We start from the raw sequence: 12,166 nt of genomic DNA, 5'->3' as shown, positions 1-12,166 counted from the left end.
CTTTGATTTGTGGCCCCAGCTGTACCCACTGTGCAATTGGACCCACACACTGTTAATGTAAGGAAGGCAGGAACTGGGTCGTTCTTACTCCATTGAGAGTCTTGAAGGTGTCAGGAGAGAGTGTCTGCTCAATAAATGTTGCCTGACAATTGACTTTTGAATCTTATTCTTACTTACTTCTGTTGACATGCTACCAAAATCAGTGTTTTGTCAACCCTGTGTAGCACAGATGCATCTAACGTAAGGTTTAGCATCTAATGTCATTGTTTATCCTGAAAATTTTTGGAGTTAAAATAACCTTTGAAAATCTCTTAAGAGGCTTAGAAATTATGGTATGTTGGATTTTGTGAAAAAATCTTATAAAGTTGTGTGTGTATACATCCTATATAAGAATGTATAATATATAATAAATGTGTAAGTTAAATACAAGTTTACTATATTTTTAATCATATGAGGATGAAAGAGAAATGAAAGAATAAAAAAAGGAAAATGATCATGTCTCACTGTATTTGCAACAGTTAAAACCATATAAGATACAACATCATTCCATCCCTAAATAGCAGAAGCCTGTGTACAGTGAAATGGGCAATGTGTGAATTGATAACAAGATAAGTATGATTCCCAGTTCACACTCCATCTCCCCAGGAGGAGAAGCCTGCAGGCCATGGTATTTATTGTGATTATCTGGAGCTGGTCCACAGGACATACCTCCTGACTACTTGCACAGCTGCTCAGGGTGAGACTTATTTCTCCCTTTTTCCAACTTCATTCTCGTATCAATACGTCCAGTTATATGTTGTTAGGTAGTGATAAGGGTCTTTGGAGGTCTAGAGCAAAAACAGAGTTCTGTGAGATCCTCTGGAAATCTTCACAAGCCAATGCAAAGTTGATCACCTACCATTTCAACCCTGAGGGTAACCGGATCAGGCAGGATGGGTTAGGTTATACTGCAATATCACACAATTCCAGAACCCCAGGGGATTAAGACCACAAAGGCTTATTCATATTTCTTACTCATGCTACGTGTCCATCATGGACTAGTTTGGGGCTCTGCTCCAATTCAACCTCATTCTGAAACTCAGGCTGTTGGAACAGCCACAATCTGAAATCTGTTAGTCACCGTGGCAGAAAGTAAGCGAAATACAGCACGCCACACATGAGATCTTTAACACTTACACTAGAAGAGACACGTACCCCTTCTGTGCACTTTGCATTGGTCAAATCATATTATGTCACTATGTTTTATACCAAGGAGAAGAGCCAGTACAATCCTGCCCTATGCTTAAGAGTACAATTGGAAAACTTGCTGAATAGTATTAATGACCACTGCAATAAACATGTGCCAAACAGTGAATTTGGTAGGGTTTCCAGGTCCATCCTGATCTGTCTGGTTTTACGTTCTCAAATAACTTTTAGTTCTTTCAGCTCAGGCACACTGAATGACTCACATATCTCAGAGGAGGAACAAATAGTCTTGTCCCTCTTCCCTTTTATTTAAGAAAGAAAGAAGGACACAAGGAGAAAGAAATAAGACGGAAATTAATCCTCGTAGAATTTCATGTGTCATTTGATGGCCAGGATGATCAGTTTTTAGTTCAATTAATGCCTGTGGTAGACTGAATAATGAACTCCCTCAACGATGTCCATATCTTAATTTCTGAAACTTGTAGTATATGTGACATTGTATGACAAAGAAAAATCAAGGTTCAAGATGGAATTAAGTTTAATAGCCAGCCGATCTTAATATAGAAAGATTATGCTGGATTATCTAGGTGACCCAAAGTAATCACAAGGTTTATTAAAAGTGAAGGAGGGAGGCAGAAGAGGAGGCCAGAAGTCAGATGGTGTGATTGGAGAAAAGGACTGAACTATCTATTGCTAGCTTTGTAGATGGAGAAAGCTGGTTATGAGGCAAGCCATATAAGCAGCCTCCAGAAGCTGGAAAAGGCAATGAGACCATTTCTCCTGCGAAACCTCCAGAAAGAAATGCAGCCCTGGCCACACCTTGACTTTATTCCAGTGAGATCCATGTCAGACTTCTGACCTACAGAACTGTGAGATGATAAATGTATTGTTTTAAGCCACTCATTTTCTGACAATTTTTAAAAGCAGCTATTGAAAAGCAATACGATACCTTTATGTTTTTTGAACTAACTTGTATTTCTAAAACTATGGCTACTCTAACACATTCAGACACTATTTCAATAATTTGGCTCTGTAATATGTAGTTAAAAGGAATAAAAGGAAGCACATTGGTCTGCATGTTATTGTTATTGTTTTTGGAGAAAAACTCTGTTAAACCATGTGGCAGAATATGTCACCTCTTCTATCTCAAGCAGAAATGTGGCTTGGCGTGCAGGTAGAGGCTTTAGTATCTGAATTCTTAGCTATATTGGGAACAGATACAAAACCTTCTAATTCTCATGCTAAACTTTGTTGGCTGTGACTCCCTATGTTTCCATTGCTTCCTGTGGCGTGTCAAAGCCTCTTATAGCATCCACCCATCTTTGTAACTGCTTTTGATTCAGAGACCATATTTTGAGAAAGACTGAATCAAAAGACATTCAGAAAGAAAGTGATATCTTGAGATTACATAGTAAAATCACCCGCATCTCATATGCTTCAATGACATTCTTAGAATATGGGGTGAAAAATGTCTGAAATAAACAAAACTATGTGGCATGAGAAGGTCTTGCAGGACTCCAGCGTGGAAATGGACTGGCATTAGAAAACTGAGAGGGACAGTGATGGAGTTAACATTACACTTTGAGTTTGAAATCCTAGGGATGAAGCAACGAACAGAATCAGACCTAGGTATGGCACAGATGTTGGAACTATTTGGCAGAGAATTACAAATCATGATTTTAATTGAAATGGTTCTGATGGAAAAGGCAGACAGCATGCAAGTTCACATGAGTAGTTACAGCAGAGAGATGAACACTATAAGGTAAAACTAAATGCTAAATGGAAATGCTAAAAATGTAAAACATGGTAACCAGATGAAGAATGCCTTTGATAAATTTATCAGTAGAATGAACTCAGCCAAGGAAAGAATCAATGAACTTAAAGATAGGTCAATAAAAATTACCCATCTAAAAAAAAAAAAAAAGAAAAAGAAAAGGAAACAAAAACACAATTAGAAGAGAACATCCAAGAGCTATATTCTAATATATGTGCAATTAAAATTCTAGAAGGAAAAGAAAAATACAGAACAGGATAGGAAAAACATTTTAAGAAATTATGGCTGAATTTATTTTTCAGAATTAATAACAGGCATGAAGTCACAGATCCAAGAAGCTCTTTGGACAGAAGAGATGTCAATACCAGGCAGAAACTTGGATGTATGCAAATAAAATGTCAGAAATGGAATAAATGAAGGGTTTTTTTCATATTTCTAATTGTTCTAAAAATATCTGGTGATTTAAAGCAAAATATATAGTGTGTTTATGACATTTGCAAAAATAAAATATATGATGACATTAGCGCAAAGGATCAGAGGAGATAATTCAGAATGTACCCTTGTAAAAACCTCACAGTGGATGTGAACTGGTATGTTAAAATGTGAAGGTAGATTCTGCTGAATAAAAAACATCTTCTAAATCCTGGAGCAACCACACACTTTTTAACAGAAGATAAATAACAAATCAATAAAGAAAGTAAAACGGAATCACAAAACAATTCTCATTTAACCCAAAGCAGAGCAGACATTTTTAAAAAGAATAAAAAACATATGACACAAATAGAAAATAGCTAGCTAATTTATCCCTATCTACAATCTTAACAAATGTGAATGGTCTTAACACATCAATTAAAAAAACAGATTTTTAGATGAGATAAAAAGGTAAGATACAATACCCTATCTATAAGAAACAACTTACATTTGAAGAGATAGATATTTTTAAAAAGATAGAAAAAAAACAAAAACAAAAGGAAGAAAGGGTATCTATGCTAATATCAGATAAAGTCAACTTTATCTCTGAGTTATGTGAGCTATTCACCAGTATCAACTTTAAAAATCTATCATGAAACAATCATGTTTAGAAGAATTCATTCAGTATGATGGGAAGCAATGGCTAAAGACTATTCTTGTACTTCATAATACTGTCTGAAGCCTCACATCCTTTTCAAATGGTTGAAGTAGTTTTCACATTTCCCAGATGATGAAAATAAATCACAGAGTAGGTCAGCATTTTACCCCAGAGTGGGTAACCAATCACTAATATGTGACAGAACCGGATCTTAATTACTGTGCTGTCTTCTTTACAAAAAGAGTTTCTGTAAGTATAATGCTACTTCCCACCTCTGGGGGAACATTAAAAACAATAAAGCCCAATTCTCCAAGACAAGCTTTCTTTCGGATGGGTGGTGTTGCTTCAGTTCTTTTAAATTCCTTGATTTCACCCTCCTCTTTCAAGAGAGTAAGACATTTATCCATATCATACCCAAGAGAGAGTCCCTGCTACAACACAGGTTGTGGCATTACAGAAGACTAAAGTAAGAGGGACATAGAAGATAAATATATCCAAGATACAGGTCAGCACATCCAGGAGGAGGCAGAGAAGCAACAGGTCAGGTAACTTGACCAGACATTCTCAGCCATTAATTTCAGAACAGGACTAAGCACCAGATCTCCAAATATCAAATACAGGGCTGGGTGCGTAGCTCACGCTTGTAATCCCAGCGCTTCGGGAGGCTGAGGTGGGGCAGATCACCTGAGATCAGCTGGAGACTAGCCTGATCAACGTGGTGAAACCCGGTCTCTACTAAAAATACAAAATTAGCCGGGCATGGTGGCGCATGCCTGTAATCCCAGCTACTTGGGAGGTTGAGGCTGGAGAATCGCTTGAATCCCGGAGGAAGGTGGAGGTTGCAGTGAGCGGAGATGCCGCCATTGCACTCCAGCCTGGGCAACATGAGTGAAACTCCGTCTTAAAGACAAAAACAAAAGCACAAAACAAAACAACAACAACAACAAATCAACAAACAAATATAATTCATCACTGTTTCCTCTTCCCCTCCTTACCATTATTTGTAGCTGTAACTCTGTAACACCAAGAAAAAATTCAAATGAGTAGCACCAGCCAAAGGAGGCCACTTGTAAAACACAATATATCTTAATCATTAATTTATGAGATGATTGTAAAGGGCCCATCAAACTTGCCAGTATCTAAAGTGTAGTTTTAATGTTGGTCTTTTAAGCCTTCTTTTTTTCTTTTTTTTTCTATTGGGAATTGCCTTCAGAATTCCAGTCTCTTAACCAAGTATCCACAACCCAGCAACAAAGTGGACTTTCAGAATTTGAGGCACCAGGACTTTCTAATTCCCAGTTCCTTTCTCTATAGGAAATTGTACCTCTTGGGCAGTGTTACCCTGAGAAGGGAGTGAGACTTGGGGAAGGTGCCCACAGCTCAGTGCTGGCCTTGAGGACAGTGTGCATTCCAGAACAGAGAATGAAGTTAAGTGTACTCTTAAGGCAGCATTTCATATTTGTCCCTGTTCCTCAACTTAAGAGCAATTGATTAATCTTTTCTGAAAGTTTTTCATAAATAAGACAAAGAAATTTAAATGTACTCTTAAATTTCTCCTTTTGTGTAAATCTAAAATCAGTTAACCTTTCTATAAAAACTTGGTGATGGAAGATCATGGTCTAGTATACAGTGTTGGGTTGTTTGCTCCATTTTAAAAAATCAATTTTATTTTTCCTGGAACTAACATACTGAGAGGTAAGATCTTGAGATTCTGATGAGTTTTAGTGAAATGTGTCCACGTTAAACTTTGGATTGGTTAAAACAAAATGACAGGAAGCCTATACACATTATTACACATGGAGAAAATCAATACAAATTATTGTTTCAAAAGTTTACATTTGATGAGTTTTAATCTTATCATTTGAAGTGCCATATAAACATTTTATTATTAAAATAGAATCCGGTAAACCAAGCAAAAAGAACAAAACAATACAGTATAACAATGCAAATGTTTAGAAAGCAAGGAACTCTCTTAACACTCAAATTCAAGCTTAGATATGGTCAAGGTGACAAACTATTTCTGTTTGCTAAGAAAGATTATTTTTTAGCACTTGTTGGCTTTAAAAGATGGTCTCCTTGCTTTTAGGCTGCCTCCATGTGTTCTGATGATATCCGTGTTTGTCCAAATTGTGTACCAGAATTTATTTTTCCCTCCATTTAAAATAAAGTATGGATTTTCAATCAGTACATGAAAGAAAACTGGACTTGAAGGCAGAAGAATTTTGTGGATGACCTAGCTCTGCTACATACAATTTATATGGATTTTTAATACAATTATTTGCTTTATTTAATTTCCTTTCGCTTCAGAGTTTTCAGCTAGGAAATGGAGATGATAATATCCATCATAATTGACTCACAAGGATGTGATGATCAAATAATTTAATATATTAGATAACACTGGATAACACCTTACTATACACACACTAGTTACCAATATAAAAGTGAAATTGACTTTTTTTTGTAAGTGGAAACTTCTGCATTGTATTACAGTGTACTATAGAACAGATTGGATAGAAGTCCTTTGATTCTTTTTTTGTTTTTCTAATATCTAATTTTGTAACTTAGCGAATCAAATCAATTTTCCATAAAATAGATGACTAAAGAACCTCTATCAAAGCTTTTAGATTTAAAAAAATCCCCCTTAAATTTTTTTTTTTCTTGAATTGGACTACTAGTCAGAAAACACTTGGACTCCAGGTCTATAATGCAACTAACATGGAAACATTTAATCTCTGCACAGCTTGGTTTCCTTATGGAAGGTATCTTCCAGCTTTGATAACCAGTGATTTTAAGAAATCTGTGATGTAATCCACATAACTTACTGCACATTTAAAAATGAAAATATTCCTAGTAAAAATGAATTGGAGTTTTCATGGAAGGAAGGGAATACAGTTTAATAACTCAAAGAACCCGAAACATTTCCTTTAAAACCAAAACAAAACATGTTTTACAGTTTCTGAAGTATATGAGTCACATTCAGTTTTAATATCAATCTTCACAGAATATCACTTGATTGAAATTTCAGTAATTTATATTTGTGTTTAATTGAAAATTCTAAGAAAATGGAAAAGCCAACATAAAAACATATTCTCTAACTCACCCAATATGTTATTAAATCATTTTGTTTTCTCTAATTATTAAGTAGAATGTCTTAAATTGTTTTCTAATTCTTAAGAGAAACAATGATTTATAACCACCAACTTAATTTTATTAGATACCAAAAATGTTTTCAGATTTGGACATCACAAGCCTCGACCAGTAACAATTTGATATTTGCTAATCATTGTTGTTTTCTTCGAAAAGCTTACGTAGAATATTCAATAATCAGTTCTTTAAAATGCAATGTTTTGTGAACAAGTAGCATGACTAATACATGATTTGTCTACACCATTGAAAATTTTAATTTACTTTTTGCATACCAATCCCTATGGCTTTCAATTAAGTCTTATAGAAAAGAAATGATGTTTCTTGTATACAAGGAAACAGAGGATTGAATCAACTCATGTGTAGGAATTAATTTACACGACTAAGAATACTAATAAAATACCCGAAATCGCTATGCTGATTTGTGGAAATAGGTGAATAAAGAGTCATGTTCAAAAAGCTTAGTTTGCTGCAGCTGATATTAAACCTATATTAACATTTTAATAGGCTACTACAAGACAGAGCAATATCATCGGAGTTGCTTTGCTCTTTAAAAGGTCATTTTATAGTACTGAGACAGAAATAATATTAATAAATTACTGGCACAATGTGTTTCTAGTGATTTAGAAAATGTTCCAGTATTTGAATAGAAATATAGTCAGGGTTCAGGCACAGCTATATTGGTCTGTAAAACCGGATTAAAGCAATCAATCTGTGATCAAAAATCTCTATTGGAAGATTATTAGGCCCACCCAATTCACCATTTCAATTCTAACGACCATTTGCCCTAGACAGTAGAATAGACAGGTGGAGAAACTGAGCTTCCAGTTTACATGACTTTCCAAACACCTTAATGCCTTTGCTTAAATATCACTGGCAATTTTTTTTTTTTTTTTTAAGTTAAGAAAAATCGGCAAAATGGGAAGACTTAGTGGTGGTCGTTTGACCCTGTTGGGCTGGGGCAGGGATCCGAGGGTGGAAATTGAGACTTCACTTAAGAGCTACTTAGGGGGGTGCACAGAAACCACCGCGGGCCTTTTCTGAAGCATTTGCTGCCCCCGCGGCGAAGGGACGCTTAAGGAGGAAGCGCCTGTGGAACTGAGAAAGCGTTATTTCATCGCGGAATACAAAAAATTCAAGTCTCTAGATGGCAGCCTTCAATACCTTTGGAAAGCAGTCTGTCTCCTCCTCCGCCACCCCCACCTCCCCTCCCACCGCATCTCGGCTCCTTGGCAATGTAGTATCACTACACGCGTGCCCTGGCCAGTGGATATTGGGTTTTGCTGCTCTCCAAGAATCCGACCTTAACGTGTTTATTCTAGGGCCTGGTGCTCTCCTCTGGAAGCTACCTCTCTGTTTGCTTGGGGAAAAGAGGGAGTAGGGATGGCTCCAAGAGCCACGCTAAGCCGCTGCCGAGGGGAGGTGGCGCTGCGCCGCAGCCGGGGCACCCTCTACCTGGGAGCAACAGCATCCTCCGCTCCCGGCGCGAAAGCTCCGCGCCCAGCGAGCGCAAAGAGCGCAAAGGCCACCTGCCCAACTGGCGGAGCAGGAGCAGCACCACCGCCCCGATTCACCCAGACGTTTATGGGGAAGACATAAAAATCTCGGGTTCTTAAATTCGCAAAAGACAGTTAGAAGGAGTGCGGAACAGGGGCAAATAAGAAACAGGAGAAAGAAACACGCCCCGAAAAACACGTTACTTGCACCCGGCAGCCCCCGGGGGGGCGTCCCTGACCTACCCCGATGTGGGGACGAGAAAAGCCAAAGGTGTTAAAGAAGGAACTCGCAGACTGGCAGGGAGTGTGGGGGCGGCGGAGGACGGCGGGACTGCAGGAGACCCAGGTCTTTTCTGTTCAACCTTAAGATCTCGCTTTGGGGGTAGTCTAGGTGTCGGTCGGGAGTGAGGGACGATCTTCCCCACCCTAGCAGCCCCAGACACCCGCCCAGGTTAAGGTGGACGGAAAGCGGGGGTACTTTGCCCTAGCCCGGTTCCCTCCTGTTTTAGACCTTGGAATCTGGCTCCTCACAAGGTGTGAAACCTCTCCAAGCTGTGTCCGCGGAAAGTCCGGCTCCTGGCTCCACCCAGGGCAGAGCAGACCTCCGTCCCTGGGCCTTAGAGGCGGGCACGGGGCTGACCCCCAACCCGTGCCACTCCAGTGCACAGGCCCCACTCAGCCTCGCGCGCTGTGGGGCAGTTGACAGGGACCCCTGTAGCTCCAGCGAGGCTGGACAGGACTTATTTACAAGTGCAGTGACCCCTGCCTCCTCGCTGGGAGCCCCGTGCAAACCGAAGCACTCTGGGGCAAGTTGGTGAGCGACTCACAACGCGGAACGGAGTTTGATCCACATGATATTGGGCATAGAAAGAAGCGGGTCTTACCTGGGTACAGAGAGCAGGGAGTTGCCATCCATTGTTGATGGGCGCCTAGAGAAGAAAGACGGAAAGTGCAGGCGAAGGATAAGTCTGTGGTGCTAGGACCCAGCTCCCAGAGTGGCAGACTGGCGCGCGCCAGGAGAGAGGCGCGCAGGCTGGGGCGGCGGCGGCGCCCACGGAGACTCGCTCCTCCCTGGCCAGCAAGCTCTGTGCGCTGCGACCGCCCGCTGTCCCCTCCCGCCGTCCTCTCTGATCTTGCAGGAGCGCTTGGCCAACGCTCCCACTTTTCTGCCTGGCTCCTGCCTCCTGCAGGGCGGGCCCCAGTCTCAGTTGCTCGAGGATCCTGCTCTACAGCTCATTCGTGCCCAGAAACATAGGTGGCTCCGACCAAATGTCTCTTTCCCCACCCGCCGTCGGTCTCCCCTCCCTTTCTCTCTGGCATACAGCAGGTCTGAGCCCTGAAGTTGTTCGCCCACTTTCCCACATTCACGCCCTCACTCCTGGCAGTGCCCACACTCCCCACTGGTCGCGCGCCGCTCCTCTGGCTTCCTGTCTGGATTTCATTTTCGTTTGTGGTCTACCATGTTATGGTCGATCACTCAGAACCATGCTCTCTTTGACGCCCCCAAGTCTTTTCCCTTTATTTGGACTTTCTCTCTTGGTTTCGGTTTTCACTTTTCTTTAACTCATTTTGCTTAACTGTGACTTAGTCTTCTCTCTCTTCTGTTAGAACCGTGTGCGCACACAGAAATCTCAAAACCTATGAGAGCGGCCATCCTTCCGAGGACAGCACTCGGAACCTGGGAGGAAGAGCTGTCACAAACTTCCCCAGTTGCCGGCTGGGTATCTCCCTGAGCAAAAATGAGAGTTGTCTTAAGAAGAAAAACACTGACAGTAGCAAGTATCTGCTAAGATGAGGGCGCTGTGGAATTTGCTTCTTTTCCCAATTAAAAAACAAATTAAAAATAAAATTTGGGACTTCCACAAATGGGAAGGTTGAGCCAATGTACTTTTAGCTGATCCTCCTAGTAAGTACAACTAAATCCCCCAGAGGTTATCTATAAAACAGGCATGAGGAAAAGGTGAACGGAAGAATGCAGACCCCTAGAGATCCTGGGACTCAAAGCATGGCATAATGATGAGTTCCTGAGGTTCTCCCAGACTTTGGCTGAAGAAGATGACAACCCAGAAATGTCAAGGGGCAGAGACAGGAAAAGCCTTGACAAAGGACTCCTCTTTCTAGCCACAGGATCAGGAAAGAGGCAGCCTAGCAAGACAGAAAATTTACACACAATAATACCTGTGGCCAAACACCATGAGAAAAAAACCTGTGGCCCTTTTTCAACTACACCATCAAAGGCCAAAGAGGGAGGCTACATTTCACCATCTGTAGGCTCTAAGGATGTAAGTCAGTACCCTGGGCCAGGTGATGTCAAAGAAAACTAAGTAGGGACCAGGACTTTCATCCCCTCCAAACACTGGCCGCACTCTCCTCTTCATGTCTCCTTTCCCCCATCATGGTGCCAAAAAGAGCTTGACCTTCCACAACCACACAGAAATAATGAAGTCCCCTTCCCATTCCACACATGCAGGTGGCATCATGGCAAAGTAGGGAGCCAAGACTTTTTAAAAAATATTTTTTATTTCCATAGATTTTTGGGGAGCAGGTGGTGTTTGGTTACTTGAGTAAGTTATTTAGTGGTGATTTGTGAGATTTTGGTGCACCCATCACCTGAGCAGTATACACTGAACCCAATTTACACTCTTTTATCCCTCACCTCCCTCCCACACTGTCCCCTGAGTCCCCGAAGTCTATTGTATCATTCTTATGCTTTTGTGTCTTCACAGCTTAGCTCCCACTTATAAGTGAGAACATATGTTCGATTTTCCATTCCTGAGTTACTTCACACAGAATAGTAGTCTGTTTCATCCAAATTGCTGCAAATACCATTAATTCATTCCTTTTTATGACTGAGTAGTATTCCATTATATATACATATATAGCACAATTTCTTTATCCACTCATTGATTGATGGACATTTGGGCTGGTTCCATGGGATCCAGGACTTTCAATCCTAACAAGGAGTAGCAGCACTGCTTCTTCACCTTGGTATCAATAGAGCTTGTACTTTCATCTCCACAGAGCAGTAATGAGCACTCCCCACTTCCAGTCTACACTGAGGCAGTGTCAGGGGAGTTGTTGTGGAGAACTAAAAACCATAGTTCAGAAGTAATAAGGCCCTATGTGTATCCCCTGCCCCCCACTCCCAATCACAGAAGGCCACATGGGAAGCAGGAACTAGGTACTCCTACCACTCTTATCAGTGGAGGCCTAGTGAGTCGCCTAAACTCCCACCCACCCTTGCTTCACAGTAATGAATGCCACTACCTGTTTTTCAAGTGTCAACAAAAGCCAAGTGAGGAGCCCAGATTTCTACTCCCACTTGCTAGTGATGAGGTAGTGCTGCCCTTATTTTCCTTGCCTTATAGGAGAAGTGTCAAGAGAATCCATCTAAAACAGATCTTTGAATGAAATTCAGAATGTTCTGACATAATGCCCCAATTAGGCAGGCTTTAATAGAAATTATTTGTCATATTAAAAACCAGATCTGAATGCAAA

At 40.7% G+C, this 12,166-nt stretch overlaps 1 protein-coding gene across 7 annotated transcripts in view; it reads right to left on the bottom strand.

Annotated features, from left to right (window-relative positions):
* The window catches only part of SPHKAP (SPHK1 interactor, AKAP domain containing), a 196,497-nt gene extending 186,542 nt beyond the window's left edge, over window positions 1–9,955 (bottom strand). For 6 of the 7 annotated variants that reach the window (XM_050752097.1, XM_050752095.1, XM_050752099.1 and 3 more), the window contains exon 1: window positions 9,553–9,954. In XM_050752097.1, coding sequence (XP_050608054.1) covers window positions 9,553–9,580 — 28 coding nt within the window. In that variant the 5' untranslated portion in view covers window positions 9,581–9,954. Of the gene's footprint in view, window positions 1–9,552 lie in introns of all 7 variants that reach the window. The other variant, XM_050752094.1, reaches the window with a different exon arrangement.
* Between the last annotated feature and the right edge of the window lie 2,211 nt (window positions 9,956–12,166).

Source organism: Macaca thibetana, chromosome 12, assembly GCF_024542745.1.
Source record: "Macaca thibetana thibetana isolate TM-01 chromosome 12, ASM2454274v1, whole genome shotgun sequence".
NCBI classification, from domain to species: Eukaryota; Metazoa; Chordata; class Mammalia; order Primates; family Cercopithecidae; genus Macaca; species Macaca thibetana.
The sequence above is the reverse complement of the archived record's forward strand: the minus strand, read 5'-3'. Positions and strand labels throughout refer to the sequence as shown.